This window comes from Myxine glutinosa, chromosome 12, assembly GCF_964187855.1.
Source record: "Myxine glutinosa chromosome 12, kmMyxGlut1.1, whole genome shotgun sequence".
Classification (NCBI taxonomy): domain Eukaryota; kingdom Metazoa; phylum Chordata; class Myxini; order Myxiniformes; family Myxinidae; genus Myxine; species Myxine glutinosa.
Genome location: NC_136272.1, coordinates 88765397 through 88784599, shown reverse-complemented (window position 1 = coordinate 88784599; position 19203 = coordinate 88765397). Strand labels below are relative to the sequence as shown.

The window sequence follows — 19203 nt, the reverse complement described above, 5'->3', positions numbered from 1 at the left end:
GCGAGCGACGAATGTGTGCCAAGGTGTTCGGTGGTCAGGTGTGTGACCAAGTCTGTGAGCGGAATGAGTGTACCTGGGCGTGTAAGAGAAGGTGCAATGACGAGGAGAATGGGAATAGCTGGATGTATGAGCAAGAAAGGGGTAGCGTATGCGTGTAAGCATGCAGGTGAGGCATCGACGGTAACCGGGTTAGCGGTTAGAGCGACTTATAGCCGAATCGGGCCCTCGGTGCGTGCCGGGCTTCGCGTGCCACGAGAACCAGCGGGGATCCGAGCCATGGCGGGTTCGAAAGGACCGCCGTACGCGATCCACGCTGGGCCTCGCTTGGAACGGCCGCGTCCGTGCTCCACTAGGCGGAACGGGCAGCCCGATAGGAAGGGTCGTCATGGCGACCACTTTTTGTTGAGGCATTCCGGCAGGTCGAGATCGGGCCATGGGATGGCTCCGTGCCGAGATGGTGCGTGGGACCTCGGCCCGGGTAAACCTCCTTCCCTGCACCGAATGCGGGACGTATCCAGCTGCTGGCACCAAACAACCCGCATTCATGGCTTGGCTGTACGAAGCCGAGCTTTAGAAGTGAATCGGCGCACCGAGAGGCATTAGTAAGTAGACTGTAATGACGAGGATAGTGTTTTGGCCCCGAAATTAGAAAAACAAAATTTGATGATTGGCAAAGGATTGGCAGTAATGATTGGCAGATGATGGGTAGTGATTGGCAAATTTTTGATTTGTTGAAATTTGATGTGCAAAATTGGTAGTGGGAGATGCCCGATGTGGTGGGATGGCAACTCTGTCATCCCTCACAAACGTGGGGCAAATGCGCTATAGATTATGGGGTGTATGGCAGTGAAAACTAGCCCCCGTGGGTTAGGATATTGTGTGTAGGGATCTAGCGAAGATGACATTAGGTAACGTTAAGGTTAGTTAGTGACAAGGATACCTGTAGAGGGGACGCAGGTAGATTAGAGTGGATGATAATGACGTGGGAGCGCTGAGTGTAAGGGAAGACGGAGGAGCGCGAGTTTTAGAAGGGAGTAGACAGGGCAGATGATGCAGTGTGAACGGAAGTGCTGGTGAGCAGCTTCAAATGAGGCATCGGTGAGGCAATGCTCCGAGGTGTGTGTGAGTGTACAAGTGATGAATGAGAGAGCATTGCGGATGAGTGTCATGGTGAGTAGTGAGTGTTGTGGATCAGCGCGAATGCGCTTGGGGGAGAGAAGGGTGCAGGCGGCACCAAGTATGAGAGCACAGGTGTGCAAGTACAGGTGTGTGAAATATATGGAGCAGAGAATGAGTGGTGTGGAGAGAGTTGGAGTAAGTGGTACGGAGTGGTGTGCATGGTGCGAAGGTGTGGATGGGGGAAGAGTGGACCCATTTTCACGAGTACCCGGGGAGGGTAGTTTAAAGAATAGTTAGAAGGTATAGGTAAATTGTGGTTGGATATTGGCATTTGTGGTGCGGTTGCAGAATGGTATTGTGGATGGGTGCATTGGTGTGGTGAAATTGGCTGGTCGTGTGGCCTGTTGGTATGAGTGTGAATGGTTGGGCACTCCGCCACTGTTAGATGTCGGCCAGGTGAGGCCGCAGGTGGGCTCTGGGAGCCGTTAGTGTCAGTGGGTGCCTGAGGATCCCGGGTGTGGATCGGGCAGCCCGTGCCAGAGAGGGCACTGAGGGGGTGAGAGTGCGAGAGGGCCTTCCCCAGTTAGTTAGGTTAGGGTGGGGAGCAGGTGAGCTCGGTCGGCAACAACAGTGGTGGAGGTGTGCAGGTGGGCGGACCAGCTGGGAGCGTCACACGACCCAGCCACCGAAATTGTGCGGGGGCACCGAGTGTTGAATCGGGGAGTGAGACCCAAATTGATGGTGTGCACCACAGATGGTCAATGGGATTTTGGTTCTTCGAACCACATAGAGTAATGAGGGCCAATGGGTTGGCAGGAGAAAGACCCCGGGTAATGTAAAGTTGTTAAAGTCATTTAGGAAATAGTTAGGATTGATGAACCTGTCGCACCATACGCAGCCACTTACCTGAGGTGATGATGATGACTCCACACCTGTGTTTTCTTTGTTTTGTGTTGCAGGAAATGAGAATTGCTGTGTGGATTTGTGAGACGCATCACGACGTGGATAAGACATTGGGGTGATTCCATCTCTCCCTCCTTAGGAGGGACTGATGATGAATTGGTGATGGCAGATTTTGATGTTGAGTTGGAGATGGCAGATTTTGATGAGAGTTGGAAATGGCAAATTTGATTGGTTAGGAGGGAGAGAAGACGAATTTGGTTTATGGGAGGAACGGGGAAGACAGTAGGGACGTTTGTTGATGTGTAAAGTAGATGTTTATGGGTAGTGTTGTGTTTTGTGGATACAGTAAGGGGTAAGGGAGGGGCAATGTAGGTTACCTGGTGGGGGGGGGGGCGTACAGTAGGAACGTACCTGTCTCACCTGGTTTCCATGTGCCCCCAGTGTGCATTACCTTGTATTGCATGCACTTTTGCGCCCTTACCACCATACTCACTTGTCTTCTTTTGTCTCCCACCTCCGAGGATCTGGCTTTGGGGCAGAGAGAGAGGAGAGAGAGGTGCTGGCTCCGCAGTTGTGGGCCTGTACTTCCGCTGCTTGCTGCCTGGATCGATACACCATATGGACCGCAATTTTTGTGGCCGCCCACAATGGACCGCAGTTCTTTTGTGGTCAAGCACCACCCGTGGATGGACCCGTGGGTCAACGTGGCACCTATGCCATACAGGTGAACCACTTTTAGTTGGCCCCCTGATGGCCACAATTAAGAAATGGACGCGGTTGGCGCCTTTCTTTATTTCTAAAGAAGCCAGAAGGCCAAGTGCACTCCATGAAGGCAAGACCAGCAGCAGAACATCGGCCGGCTGCGACACCACCGGTGACCATGGACACTTAATTGTGCATTTTTATGAACACTTTATTGGTGCACCGGATGGTGCTGACTGTGCGTAATGGGGTGGTGCTTTTGGTGCTTGGACGGGGTGCTCTGCACATTATTAAAGGCCGTAGGGCCACAGGGCACTCGTGGGTTGGTGTATCGATGCTGGCATGCATGCTCTCCCTATGCATAACATCTGCATGTGTTCCTCAAAGAACAGGTCCTGGATCGTAGTGTAAATATCAGTGTTGTATAAATAATGCTCCCTACCGGCTGTATGTTTAGTTTGAGGATGCTTTCCGCGATTCGGTTATCCTGTGGGTGTGTTTCTGTTAGGAGAAGGGTGCAACGTCGCAGGGGGACATATTTACTCATTTGTGAACATCTGTAAAACTGTCGCACTCAGGGTTGAGTTAATAGTAGAGGGAACTACATCTGAGTGCCACACTAAAGTAGGTAAAAATTTATCGGGTCGAGACGCCCCGAGGTAGAGAAGGGTGCAATGTTGCGGATATGGGATTTGCATCCATCCATATCCGCTTGTAAATATTCCCCTATTTCCTCAATACTTCCCAACTATCCCCAATCCCCCATTCCCTAGTCCCATTTTCTGTAAACAACACTCTGTAGACCCGACCTCCCCCTATTAAATGTCGTGCCCAGGTTCACCGCATCTCATGTAAGACAACTATAGGACATCTTGCTAGTTATTCTTAGTCTATGTCAGTTAAGGACTCGTTTCCATTAATTCTGACCCTTCGTTGCACCAGAATGTGATTGTATGGCACCGTTAGGAAGTTTAGGACCTCCCAATACCTCCCCGCAGCTCTTCCTCACGGTTCAGCAACAACAACAACAACAACAACAGCAACGGCAGCGGCGGGCGCGGGAAGTGCGCGTCCTCACTCCGGCTTGGTTGGTAGGGGGTGTTGGGAGGGCATCAGGCCTTCCCAACGAGCCGCCATCGAACATGTGCTCGACGGGGTTACCAAATAGGGGCTCCCTGTCAGCTCCTCGTCAAGGGCGGAGCCCGGTAACCCCCGCACCCAATGTAAGCGGTGGACCGGCCCCAGTGGGGCGGAGCCAACCAGCCGAGGGCGTGTCACTCCCCGCTGAGCATGCGCAGGGAGAGGGAGGTGACGTCAGATGCGCGCTGAGCTTGGAGCAAGCAAGACCACCTCCGAGCGCTGTGAGGCCTCCCCGCATCTTCTGGACTGGACCGTGCTTTATCCTGTCCCCGAGCCAAGGTGCACCTTGTGCCATCGAACTACCTGTCCCTCCCTGCCATCAATCCCTGTGTAAGTCAGCCTTGTTCCGTTTGTCTGTGGTCTGTCCGGGAATAGATAAGATTGTATTTAAGTGCCCATCTCTTCTGTGTATTTTACCTCACTCTGCCGTGTAATCTACCCCCTTTTCTCCACCACTGTAATTATACCCTCCTCCGGAGGTCTTGAGAACTGTACCCCTTGCGTCGTTTCCTCTTTCCCAGTCGTCGTGTCCTTTCCATCATTGATTTGGCATAGCGCGATTTGGTCAACGTCTGGGTGAATCGGGTGAGTTGGGGAAGAATCGGGGGAACTGTTAGGTCGCGGCAATACCACCGCTCGGTAAATAACATCTAAACCGCGTCCGTAACAATATATATATATATATATATATATATATATATATATATATATATATATATATATATATATATCTATCTATCTATCTATATATACTAGGGCATGCCCGTACTATATATATATCTAAAATTATATCCCCCCCCTCTATTTACATGAAATTGTTTGGTCCATGTGCGAAATGGTTTGGTCCAAAGCGAACGGCTTGCGAGTACGGTGACAATCCCCCCCCTCTATTTACATGAAATGGTTTGGTCCAAAGCGAACGGCTTGCGAGTACGGTGACAATCCCCCCCCTCTATTTACATGAAATGGTTTGGTCCAAAGCGAACGGCTTGCGGAGTTTGGTAAAGAAATCGCCATAGCTCGGTAACGACTTGTCCGATTAATATGAAACTTTGAAAAGGCACATCCTCGGGTCCCCAGCAATATACCTGGCAAGTTGCAAGTATATCGGACCCGTGGTTGTCGAGAAACAGCGGTCACAGACAAACACACAGACACACACACAGACACACAGAGATTACTGGAATTATAGATAGATAAAACACAGTTTGTGTGTGTGTGTGTGTGTGTGTGTGTGTGTGTGTGTGTGTGTGTGTGTGTGTGTGTGTGTGTGTGTGTGTAATGTTACCGATAGACTCCGAAACAGAGAGGCTCACGTGCTTGATATTTGGCATAGACATGGCCATTGAGCCTGGGACGAACATGGCCGAGACCATATTTGACGAGATCCATATTTTTTATTCATATTTACCTCAGCGCATTTCAGCGAAGTACCCGCTAATCTCAGCCAGTGACAGAGCAGCTCGCTGATTCGCTCAGAGCGATCACGTGATGTTCCATCCCGTCACACGTCACACGTTTGCACGTAATTCAGGGCGAAAAGCGATTGCGCTTTTTCACCTTTATGCGATCATGTTTTGTGTCGATTTTGTGCGATATGAATTAAATTTTAATTCATATTTCGTGTTTACGAATTCGAATACGAAGGATTTCCCCTTTCCCCTTTCGATTTCGAATACGAATCGAATACGAGCTTGAGTCGAGAGGGCGAATGTACGGGTTGGGAATGTACGGGTTCTCCCTTCCCCCGCCCGGCAACGCCAGGTACTGGAGGGCGTGGGTCACAGGATCGGTGAGTCTCCAAAATCCGCTTCGTGCTCTTGCGAAGATGCAGGACGATGTCGCGATTGTTGTGCTGCTCTCCGACCATGAGAACTGTCAACGTCATTGTTGACTGGCCCTCCCCTTCACCTCCCCCTCATCTCCCCTCTCTCCCCCCTCACCCCTCTTCTCCACCTCTCCCCCTCCCCTCTTCTCCTCCCCCTCTTCTCCCCTCCCACCCCCCCATCTTCTCCCCTCCCCCCCGTTGCCCCCCTCCCCCACCCCCCGCCCGGCAATGCCGGGTACTTCTGCTGGTATATATATATATGAGATGAGAAGTGACTCCACTATCAATAAACAGAAAGGAAAGTGGATCTTCATCTGAAAACTTGCACAAGATTCTCTCAATCATTTAAAAGATTTCAGGTTAAAATTAAACCCTGTTTTATGGTCTGTCCATGGAATACATTATCACCGATCTATGTTGAATAACTTTAGGACTTTATTAAAATATAAAAACATAAAGCCAAAATATAAAAAGATAAAATAAAGCTAGTCGCCGACTGGGCATCCTCCGTCGTGCGAAGTCCTTCCTTGGCACACCTGAGCTCCTCACCACATACAAGGCTTTCATCCGCAGCTCAATGGATTTCTGTTCCCCCCTCTGGGCTGGTGCTCCTGCCTCACACCTAGCTCGGCTTCACGCTGTTGAATCCAAAGCTTTCAGAATCATTGGAATCTCCTGCGATGAAGTTAACTCTGAGGGCCTTTTCACTCACTCACCGCAGGCAGGTTGGTGGTCTTTCTGTCTTCTACCGACTCCTCTCCGGCCTTGCTCCCCCAGCTCTCTCTGTGCTCTGTCCCCCCCAATATTCCTTCAGGTCGCACAAGATCTGCCTGCAACCCTCTTCTGGTTAAACTGCCAAAATCTAGGCTCTCTGCTCACCTTCACTCCTTCATTCCCCTTTTCTCCCACCTCTGGAACAAACTCCCCCACTCCCTTCAATCCCACTCCTCCCTCCAGGTCTTTAAAACAGCTGTTCACCACCATCTCTTATCTTCCCCCATCCAAAACCTTGATCTTTTCTACCCCCGCTAATTCACCCCAGATCCCCTTTTTTTTTGGAAATTCCAACTTCTTTCCTGGAAGTCCTTGCAGTGTTCCTATGTTTTATACCTCTCCCACCTCCCCCAAAGCCCTCCCCCTCCCACATTTCTCCCGTTGTCCCTGCTCTCAAATATTGTGTTTGTGTCCTTCCCCCCCCCCCCTCTCCCCATCTTGTCTGCCGCTCCCCTTATTTTTTGTGTTTTGTGTGTCGGTTTGATTTTTTGTGTGATTAACGTTAGCTCTTTCACGAGCCTCGATCTTGTATACAAAATATATATATATATATATATATAAAATCCCTCCACAGACACCTTGAGAAAACAAACAAACACACACACACACACACACACACACACACAAACACACACACACACACACACACACACACACACACACACACACACACACACACACACACACACACACACACACTGTTGAATATATCCAGCATTAACCGACGTGTAGAGTTACAACAAACATTTCCTTCAAACTTGCTGTTCTGACATTTCTTTATCTGGGAAAGTGTGTGAATCCCCCAACCACCCTTTCCCTTTACCACTCAAACCAATTCCGATAGCTTCCTCCTTCCAGTTCCCAGCCTCAAACTCTCTTCATTACAATAATCCAACTCTGCTCAGGTCCAATGTAGCTGATCCTGTCACAACCCGCCCCCTACTGGTATCGATCCATTACACTTTTAGTGCATTCTGAGCAAATAGTTGTTTTATTATTGGGGGGGGGGGCGCGGGAGGGGGGGGGGGGGGGGAGAATGGCGGTACACCAAATCTGTGCTTTTCTATTCCCAAACCATCTCTTTAAAAAATCCATGTCCAGCTTTATGAAAATTATCCCCAATTTGCCCCTCCTCCCCCCAGTACTTGAAGACCACACTGCAACATGGCGTAGGGCTGACAGGATGGCCTTGAGGTACACACACTCATTGCTAATCTGTCTAGCCTGGGTTTGAATCATGGTTATCTGCTCGGCATCCTGAATGTCCATACCAAAGGGCTACCTAGCTGACGGAATAGCAGAAAATTTTGAATGGAAAAGTCAATATTCTGAACAAAATGAACGAGGAAGTTATGGAGAACCCCATACAACTTATGCCAGTAGATTCACCAAGCTTTATGTGTTGACTCACCAGGTACAGAATCAACCCAGGCCCCGGAAGTTCGCCGTGAAGAAGGCCCTCCTGGCCTGGCCAGGGAAGATGTCCCTATTGGAGATGTTCCTGCCACAGAAAGTCATCCAGGAAAGGTGTTTGCTGGATAAGAAAGCAATAACATCAAGATAAAACTAGAACGAAGTCATGGCGTGCCATAGCAAATGCTTCCCAACTAAAGGAAAGTTTAAAGATGGCAAAAACGACGACTAGGAATGACCCAATGTCAAATTTTGAGTTGAAAAAAATCCTCTATTTTGTCCCCAAGAGCCGACAATGTTTAAAATGGCTCCGTAAGTGCATATTTTGGTATTTGACCCTTCGACCCCACCCAAGTACCTCAGCTCTTGCACCTTCGTGCCATGTGGTGAGCATAACTACCAAGTTTAGTGAATTTCTGCCCAACCTTTTAGGAGGGGATAGCATGACGGACGGACAGACAATCGGTTACAATATCCTGTCCAAATCCGAAATGATGGAGGTACAGTCGTTGTAATAAAATAAGATGCAGATAGAGCAAGAGAAGATGAAGCAGATGTGAAAAAGCTGTTCATGCACAACATGATAATCACAAGAATAGAATCACGAGCAAGAAAAGCAAACACACACACACACACACACACACACACACACACACACACACACACACACACACACACACACACACACACACACACACACACACACACACACTTAAACATGTCATGTGCATCAGCTGAAAACTGTATTAAACCATGCAAATTACTCGGGAATTGTGGGAACAGGATCAATAAAATCCACCATTGTTGCACACATTATATGTCGATTGCCCTAATGGATGTGTGTAGTTGATAATGTCACCCAAATAACCTTTCCTGGTAAATTGAGTCTCACCGATAGTTATAATAAAAGGTGTGAAACCTCAACATACCCACCTGGAGGCCTTAGAGATGGTGAGTCTGGGATAGAGTGGTTTGCTGTGGTTCCAGGGGGCACCAGGCCTGTAGCTTTGAACTGCGAGCAGAGAATGCTCACTGGCTGCTCCGTACCTTGGGGACTTGCTCCTTCAACCTCCACGACTGTTGAAAGGGCAAGGGCTTGAGTGAGCACCATGAGGCTTTGAGCAATGAGAAAGTCAGCTTACTGTGGTGGAACAGTGGTTAGACAATTAGAAGAACACGATATTTTAGGTTTGATAAGCCTTTCCTTGTGAGGCTGAGCCCCGATATTTCAAATCCAATCATTTGTTTCAAAGGCATATATTTGTCTGACGTGGGTGGCTTAAATCTGTTCTCAACAAGTGCTTATATTCTCTAGTGAATGTTTATTGGACTAGGATTTAACGACGAATCCAGCCAGCTGGTTGCATCATTCCTGAGGTGCGGCTGTGCTGCTGATGCAAATGCTCTGGAAATTGGGTGGAAATGCGGTATTCGTCAAGGGTTCCGGCACACAATTGGTCCAATTGGTTTTGACTTCCGCTTCCGGTTCCTCTGGTGAGGAAGCGTCTTTCGAGCTCTCCACGTCAAAGTTAAGTATTTTCCTAATCGTGTCTTTGTCAAATTTCCACTCGTTGTTTTACTGTGTATGTGTTACTGTGGGTTTCTAGTTAGTCTTGGTTTGTAATTCGTGCAAACTTATGTGTAGTTAGTCGTTTTTTGTTCGCAATCTGTGTGGGGCCTGGTCCCTCGAGGCTTCTCTCGCCCCGTCGGTATTTTGTAAATTTAAGTTCTTTCCCTCGCTATATTGCTTTTTTCTTTGATTTTCTTTTCACGCCCCCCCCCCCCCCCCGAACATCTTACCCTTTGTCTAAAGTTTTGAATACTACAAAAAAAAAAAAACAATAATAATCTATCTATAATTCCATTAATCTCTGTGTGTATGTGTGTATGTGTGTATGTGTGTATGTGTGTATGTGTTTGTATGTTTGTCTGTGACCGCTGTTTCTCGACAACCACGGGTCCGATATACTTTAAACTTGCCAGGTATATTGCTGGGGACCCGAGGATGTGCCTTTTCAAGGTTTGAAATTAATCGGACAAGTACTTACCGAGCTATGGCGATTTAGCCGTTCGCCGTTCGCTTTGGCGTTGCGAATGGACCAAACCATTGCATGTAAATAGAGGGGGGGGTTCTGTGGTCGTTGCGAATGGACCAAACCATTCATGTAAATAGAGGGGGGGGGGGGGGGGGGTTCTGTGGTCGTTACTGCCACGTGGTTTCAAAGTTTTTTTTTGTTGTTGTTGTTTGCACGCATTTTTTTTTGCACCCACGTACGGGCACGCCCTAGGATGTTTACACACACACACCCCTACACAAATTTTTTTTTTTTTTTTTTTTTGGCAAGGAACGGGCACCCACGTACGGGCACGTCCTAGCTTATATATAGTACGGGCATGCCCTAGTAATAGTAATTGTAATAATTATTACCTTCTCTCTTCAGTCCCACTCCTCCCTCAAAGTCTTAAAACAACTGTTCACCACCATCTCTTATCTTCCCCCATCCAAAACCTTGATCTTTTCTACCCCCGTTAATTCACCCCAGATCCACCTTTTTGAAATACCGACTTCTTTCCTGGAAGTCCTCGCAGTGTCCATTTGTTTTATACCTCTCCCAGTCTCCCATCCCCACACCCCTCTTCGCCTGCCCCCTCTACCGTTGTTGTCCCTGTTCCCGATGTCCCTGTTCTCTACCGTTGTTGTGCTTGTGTGCTTCCCTCTCTCTCCCCATCTTGTCTCCCGCTCACTTTATTATATGTTTTATGTGTCCGTTGATGTTTTTTTGTGATTAATGTTATCTCTTATTGATCTTGTACAGCAAAATAGTAATAATAATAATAACACCCACTAGTCCTTGCTGGTAGACAAGACATCCAGGTTAACAGTCCTCTCTCTCCCCCTCCGTTCTAGTTTGTTCTATTTTCATGCATTCTCATGGGTTTTAAACCTGTATACTGTGAACGATGAGACTGAGTTGCGAAACAATGGGAATAAGTTACCATTCCAAAGAACCTTTTCATTACCAGAACATCCTTTATACACCATACCAGCTTCTGTATGGCAGAAACCTCCTCAATCTTTGGATCAAGGAAAGTACTCATCATGTCAATGTGGCCCACATATCAATCAAGACTGTTCAAGGTGTAATTGTCTCGGCCTAGGGAAATGTGCAGGTGAAAGATTTTATCATATGACAAACTGACTACCTACATAGATGACAACGAAGTCGGTTCACACGAGAACGCTGCTTGTGCCTCCTACCAATGATAGGGTGTTTGAGAATGATAAAGCGTCCTTCAGGCCTATTATGAGGCAGGGATGGTGAAAGCAAAACATGGATACGACACATTTATCATGGCTACCAAACAAACAGAATATCAATCGAATAAAACATCTTTGCTTGCTCAGCGGTTGCATAAGGGCCGTCTCATCAGAAGCGACTACTGCCTTTCGTAAAAATGGGCCAAAGCCACGTCCCACCATCCCCGGCCCTCCTCGAGGAATGTTATCAAATATGGCCAGATGCCATTTACTATTCTGTGAAATCAATTCCACATCGTGTGATTGTGTTGTGTGAAACATCACATTTGGTACATTCTGTGATTTGCTTTGCTCAGTGACCGCATGTCCATGCGGTGGGACTGCTGGATCAACAGAGACAGCAGTAGAGCAGACAAAAGGTGCACAAATGAGAGCAATACCTGTGCCTGTCACCTGGAAGTCCGTTCTTCGCTGAAGTGTAGAGGGAAGGTCATTGAGACGTAAAGAGAGCTGCCGCTTGAATGGGGAGGTTTTCTCTGAGAGGGCAGGAAAGCCACGGAAGGAACCCTGCACAACACAGTGGTGAGAGTAGTTAACGTGTGGGCAGATCCAATGTGGTGAAATGTCACAATTGTTTGAATTCCTGTTGTCAGAATCAGGGGTGTTAGGTCAGGGTGAAATGTCAGGTTCACCGTTATGGAGATAAGGCCTTGTGAAGGGGACAGCAGGAAGGAGCTGATTTTGGAGAGCAGGAGCGTAAGCCAAATTTACCTCTGCCAACGAAGGTGGGTGGAGGTTATGTTTTCACCACTGTCTGTCTGTCTGTCTGTTTGTGAACAGGATGTCCCAAAAGGTTTGTGGATGGATTCGTACAAAATTTGGTGGAGAGGTTGGGTATGTGACAAGAACGAAATGATGAGATTTTGGTGAAGATCTGGATCCGAGAATTTTTAAGGTGATTCTTCGCCATTGAGAAAAAAAAAAAAAAACACCTTTAGAGGCCATTTTTCCCTGCAAAGCGGGGGTTGGCCTTTTTCGGGAACCGTGGTTGTTGTTGTTTTTCGGTCCCCTATTTGAAGCAATGTTTTACGGCCGGATGCCCTTCCTGACGCCAACCCTTTTTGCCGCCTTCAACGACAAACAGGGAATTACCAGTGAACTGGTACTCAATTAGCCGACCTCGGAAGGATGACAGGCTGAGTCAACCCCCCTGGCGTTAATTCAGCGATCGACCGGGATTCGAACCCAGGATCCTTGGATCCTAAGCTGGCACCCTAGCCGCTAGCTCAACACCAGGGATTCTTCGCCATTGAGAGATAGGGGAAAAACGACAACAGCACTCTTCGACGTCACAGTGTCAACCGATATGCCTCCGCCAACATTATTACATCATTATATACACTTGTACCAAGTTTGATTTAAATCCCCTCAGCTGCTCTCAAATATCACATTTTCACCTGACATGACACTTACCTTTGACACAGAAATCTAAACAGTTCATCTTTTCATCATAATATATACTTGTACCAAATTTAGTTGAAATCCCAACACTGGTTCACAAGTTAGCACAGTAACAGAATTTTTACCTAACGGAACCTCTGACCTTTTATCCCCATAATATAATCCATTTATCTTTACATCATAATATACAGTGCATTCAGAAAGTATTCAGACCCCTTCACTTTACACACATTTTGTTATGATGCAGCCTTATGCCGAAATCGTTTAAATTCATTTTTTCCCCTCATCAATCCACACTCAATACCCCATAATGACAAAGAGAAAACAGGATTTTAGAAAGTTTTGCAAATTTATTAAAAAGAAAAAACTGAAATATCACATTTACATAAGTATTCAGACCCTTTGCTATGACACTTGAAATTTAGCTCAGGTGCCTCCAATTTCTCTTGATCATCTTTGAGATGTTTCAACACCTTGATTGGAGTCCACCTGTGGTAAATTCAATAGATTGGACATGATTTGGAAAGGCACACACCTGTCTATACAAGGTCTCACAGCTGGCAATGCATATCAGAGCGAAAACCAAGCCATGAGGTCGAAGGAACTGCCTGCAGAGCTCAGAGACAGGATTGTGTCGAGGCACAGATCTGGGGAAGACTATAAAAAAAAATTCTGCTGCATTGAAGGTTCCCAGAGCACAGTGGCCTCCTTAATTCTTAAATGGAAGAAGTTTGGAACAATTAGGACTCTTCCTCGAGCTGGCCGCCCGGCCAAACTGAGCAATCGGGGGAGAAGGGCCTTGGTAAGAGAGGTGACCAAGAACCCGATGGTCACTCTGGCTGAGCTCCAGAGATCCTGATTCAGAATACTTTCTGAATGCACTGTATATACATGTACCAAGTTTGATTTAAATTTCTATCACAGATGCACGGACCGATGGACGGACGGGCAGACAGCCAGACGGACAACCCAAAAACGTCATGCCTCCGGCGACAAAGCATGAAAAGCATATATAGCACGATAGCTCAAAACGTTGTGGACGGATTCGGACGAAATTTGGTCGACAGTCTGTGCATGTGACAAGGAAGAATTGATTCAATTTTGGTTCAGATCTGAATCCGGATCCGGCCTATGGATGGGATACAAAATGTAAACAGTTCAGTCTGGTGGGGGTGTGCGCCCTACTGAGTGACGTTCTTGTATCATCAGAAATTGTTGATGGTTTGTCATCATTTAGGGGTATGTGAGCTGTAAAATTTTCGTACAGGTTACTGATGGACCAACCACCAAGTACGTGGGATCTTTCCTGCATGCAGGCAATACCAGGTGTGCATGCAGAATTTCCCTTCACTTAAGGTCATTAGTGAGCTAGCTGGGATTTATCAGCAATCAAATGGCTCTCTGGTATTTCTCCTGACAGTAAGTTTGACTTGGAGAAGGTTTGAATGAAAATCCATACAAGCGTTACGCCTAGGTCCCCTGTCGGTGAAGTGATGTGAGTTGACAAAGTGGAAGACGCAAGGAGGCCATCTTGGATTTTGACGTGGCGACCCAATTTTCAATAGCGTTCTTCTTTATGCCTAGATACACCCACACACCAGATTAGAAGTTGGTACTTCACTTATTTTTCAAGATATTCCGCTCACAAGGTTCAGACATACGTGGCGTCAGACATACATGGCGGCGGTCATCTTGGATTTTGACGTGGGTTGCACCCACACACCAAATTAGAATTCGGTCCTTTGCTTACGCACGCACGCACGCACGCACGTTCGCACGCACGCCCGCACACATGGACGGAGGGGAAAACCATAGTCCCCCTTTTGCTTCGCGGTGCGACGGGGGACAATTACTGTTGCCTTTATCTGGATCAGAACCCACAATCTCTTGGACGCTACTCCAGTGTCCTTACAATGAGGCGAGAAAATCCAACAAAGCTTAAAACAATCTCATGTTACGTGGTCGAGATGTAGTTCTCACAAATGTGATCTGCAAGAGGATTCGTAAATGATTCCATTCTTTTTCCTCTCCTCTCTTCATCCTCCTCCCTCGTGTGCTATTTGTCATCTTGTTAAGTGCTCTTTCTGCATCGATTATTCCTATTCGTGTACGTTGTACTGGCACTTGTTCTATGTACCGTTTAAGCACGTCATTTTCCCTCACCTTCAGGCTTCATGCTTTGTCTAAGTGTACCAGTGCTGTTTATATTCCGCTTGGAAGTCATGTGATAAGTTAATCACTGTAAAATAGATTGTAAGCCAATATGCTTTGTAGTTAACAAAAAGGAAAGCACAGAGGCAACCCAACGCTCTTACATGGAGGTTATTGTCGCTTGTTACTTCCCTCCTCCCTCTCTCCTTTTCCTTTTTCTTTCATTCCTTGTTTGTTCAGTCCAACTACCGGTATATCGCCTCTGCTTCCATTCTGGTTGCACTAGAATGTGAGCTCCCACTACTACACCGCTCGGTTTGTCACATCTGTACCCTCTGTGATCTCATTCTTCCATGAGCCTCGATCTTGCATTTAAAATAATGTATCAATGAAAGAAACTTGATATCTGCGATCACAAAGTGATCGCCAAGGGCAAGCCTCCCCTGGTCGGTGATTGCCCGCGGTTTTCCCTTCGCCCGTGTTTTTTTTTCCCTTGGCCATTTTTTTTTTCCGGATCACCATATGACCTTGATCTTCAACATTTAGGGATGAAGTGTTAATTAAGAAAATGTGTCCCATTTACAATCTATCCATAATACTCAATATCATGAAAATTGGAGGAGATTATTCAAGTTATGATCAAAAAGGTGTTTTTTGTTAATTAGGTCACAATCCGAAAAAGGTAGGTCAAGGACACAAATTAAACGTCAGGTGCACACCATCAGTACAGATCCACTATTATGATGCAAGACCATCTTGGCAGGCCAAACAGTCTATGAGATTCCACATTGGCAAAATTGAGCGGTGACAAAAAAAATGCATTTTTTCAGACCGTAATTGGACCTTGACCTTTAACTCGGAGGGGTGTGATGTAAATTTAGCATAAATGTGACATAAATTTAGCAAAAGTGCGGCTTGCTCTAAATGTAAATTTAGCATAAATGTGGCTCCCTCTAGAGAGGGCAATTTCGGTCAAAATGGACAAACCTTAGTCTCGTTTTGGAGAAAAATGGTGAAATGTCTATAATTGGGCCATGACCTTAAAATTAGGTCAAGGTCAAAAAAGAAAAGTTGGAAATTGAAAAAAATATTGAAAAGGAAAAGAAAGTAAAAACAACCAAGCACACCATATTTTGGTTGTGCGTTCAGGTATTCGATCACTAGTGGACGTTAAAGATCCTACATTGCCTTTAAAAGAATGGCCATTATATGCTGCTACCTTGAACAAATTACAACTTCCTCTGTGAACCTACAGCACAGAATGGCGACCTGACCCAGGGATGGTTCTCAACCATGAAAAGTGTTTTGGAAGAACCTATGCTCAAGAAACGGAGTGTGGTCACAGATGGTGGATTAAAGAATGCTGTGTCAATTGGACAACCAGAGTGAAAGTGCAATACGTCACCTTTGTAATCTCTCTTTTTCGGCCTTTCTCATATTTCCTCTCCTATCTGTTGTTCATTCCTCACTTGTCCACTTTGGTTTCACTGGTATTTCAAGCACCAGGAATCTCATTTTCTAAGTTGTTCAGCTTGAACTTCTTAATTATTTTATGAGTTATAGTTGATGTTTCTTCACGAGGGTTACACTGGGTCGTTGGTGAAGCAGTTAAGTCTTTAGTATGACTTGACCCGGGTTTGAAATACTGACCTTCCAGATGCAGAGTGGATGCTCGCAACATTATATCACCAAGTCAGGTAATGAGTCATATAGCGCTTAGTAAATATATAAATAAACAAATACAGATACATTCAAAGTACACCGCCCCCATGCCAAATAAATAAATAACATCCTCCAGTGCGTGGCATTGCGCAATACTGTACTGCCGTGCAGCACATAGAGACGGTACTGAGAGGAAGAGGTGTACAATAATTGATTGATTCATTGCGTAATTAAAATCAAAAAATAATAATCGTAAAATATTTTCTTAATCAATTGGCTAATACTAAATAATAGCATACCTCAACCACCAGTGGTTCATCCGAAGCTGTAACTTTTTGAAAATTAATTAAATAACTCAATAATCGAAAAAAATAAAAATTAATTGATTAATCAATTAATAATTAATCGATTAATTGATTAATCAAAAATATCCTTTATAGCCACATCACTAGGTCATTGTGGTGTCCAAATATCAGCTTTCTAGCTCAAAAGGTGCCCAAGATAATGCCCAGAAGAGAAAGGAAATAAATAAGTAAAAACAATTATCGATAATAACTAAGTAAATAATCAATTAATCGATTAATCAAAAAACAAAAAAAAGGTTTTTTCCAAAGCACTTTCTCACTATTGTGCCGAAATTTCAGCTTCCTAGCTCATAGGATGGCTGAGATATCGCCCAGACAAACAAACAAACAAGAAAACAAGAAAACAAACAAACAAGAAAGAAACCGGAGTGAAAACTGAGAACTCCCTTTCAGCGTGCGTCATCACCGGGCCCCCTTCGGTGCCCGGCAATGACGTCATGCAGCACCTGGAGATGGAATAGGAAAGGAGCGGTGTACAACAACGATAAATGTTACATATTTAACATGTAACAACGACGATAAATGTTCACTCCATTTGTGAAGGTACGACTTTGACTTTCACTCATTGAACGCAAAAAAAGTCTCCAAAAGATGCAAACCTTGAGAATATTGAACCATTGCTAAATTGACCACCAGAAAAGTCCCCAAGAGATGCAAACCTTCAGAATATTGAACCATTTCTAAATTGACCACCAAAAAGTCCCCAAAAGATGCAAACCTTGAGAATATTGAACCATTGCTAAATTGACCACCAAAAAAGTCCCCAAGAGATGCAAACCTTGATAATATTGAACCATTTCTAAATTGACCACCAAAAAGTCCCCAAAAGATGCAAACCTTGAGAATATTGAACCATTTCTAAATTGACCATCAAAAAAGTCCCCAAAAGATGCAAACCATGAGAATATTGAACCATTGCTAAATTGACCACCAAAAAAGTCCCCAAAAGATGCAAACCATGAGAATATTAAACCATTGCTAAATTGACCACCAAAAAAGTCCCCAAAAGATGCAAACCTTGAGAATATTGAACCATTGCTAAATTGACCACCAAAAAGTCCCCAAAAGATGCAAACCATGCGAATATTAAACCATTGCTAAATTGACCGCCAAAAAAGTCCCCAAAAGATGCAAACCTTGAGAATATTAAACCATTGCTAAATTGACCGCCAAAAAAGTCCCCAAAAGATGCAAACCTTGAGAATATTGAACCATTGCTAAATTGACCACCAAAAAAGTCCCCAAAAAATGCAAACCATGAGAATATTGAACCATTGATAAATTGACCACCAAAAAGTCCCCAAAAGCTGCAAACCATGAGAATATTGAACCATTGCTAAATTGACCGCCAAAAAAGTCCCCAAAAGATGCAAACCATGAGAATATTGAACCATTGCTAAATTGACCGCCAAAAAAAGTCCTCAAAAGATGCAAACCATGAGAATATTGAACCATTGCTAAATTGACCACCAAAAAGTCCCCAAAAAATGCAAACCATGAGAATATTGAACTATTGCTAAATTGACCACCAAAAAAGTCCCCAAAAGATGCAAACCTTCAGAATATTGAACCATTGCTAAATTGACCACCAAAAAGTCCCCAAAAGCTGCAAACCATGAGAATATTGAACCATTGCTAAATTGACCACCAAAAAGTCCCCAAAAGCTGCAAACCATGAGAATATTGAACCATTGCTAAATTGACCACCAAAAAGTCCCCAAAAGATGCAAACCATGAGAATATTGAACCATTGCTAAATTGACCACCAAAAAAGTCCCCAAAAGATGCAAACCATGAGAATATTGAACCATTGCTAAATTGACCACCAAAAAAGTCCCCAAAAGATGCAAACCATGAGAATATTGAACCTTTGCTAAATTGACTGCCAAAAAAGTCCCCAAAAGATGCAAACCATGAGAATATTGAACCATTGCTAAATTGACTGCCAAAAAAGTCCCCAAAAGATGCAAACCATGAGAATATTGAACCATTGCTAAATTGACTGCCAAAAAAGTCCCCAAAAGATGCAAACCATAAGAATATTGAACCATTGCTAAATTGACCGCCAAAAAAGTCCCCAAAAGATGCAAACCATGAGAATATTGAACCATTGCTAAATTGACCACCAAAAAAGTCCCCAAAAAATGCAAACCATGAGATATTGAACCATTGCTAAATTGACCACCAAAAAGTCCCCAAAAGCTGCAAACCATGAGAATATTGAACCATTGCTAAATTGACCGCCAAAAAAGTCCCCAAAAGATGCAAAGCATGAGAATATTGAACCATTGCTAAATTGACCACCAAAAAAGTCCCCAAAAAATGCAAACCATGAGAATATTGAACCATTGATAAATTGACCACCAAAAAGTCCCCAAAAGCTGCAAACCATGAGAATATTGAACCATTGCTAAATTGACCGCCAA

General features: G+C 45.1%; 1 protein-coding gene across 2 annotated transcripts in view; it reads right to left on the bottom strand.

Moving 5' to 3' along the window:
- Positions 1-19203, bottom strand: part of LOC137437581 (protein numb homolog) — a 171842-nt gene that overhangs the window by 36627 nt on the left and 116012 nt on the right. For both annotated transcript variants that reach the window (XR_013620965.1, XM_078766080.1), the window contains exons 8-10: positions 11579-11705; positions 8813-8956; positions 7878-7967 (exon numbers count right to left, since the gene is read on the bottom strand). Coding sequence is in view for 1 of the 2 variants with exons in the window: in XM_078766080.1 (XP_078622206.1) it covers positions 7878-7967; positions 8813-8956; positions 11579-11705 (361 nt within the window). In the remaining variant the exon portion in view is untranslated. The remainder of the gene's footprint in view (positions 1-7877; positions 7968-8812; positions 8957-11578; positions 11706-19203) is intronic.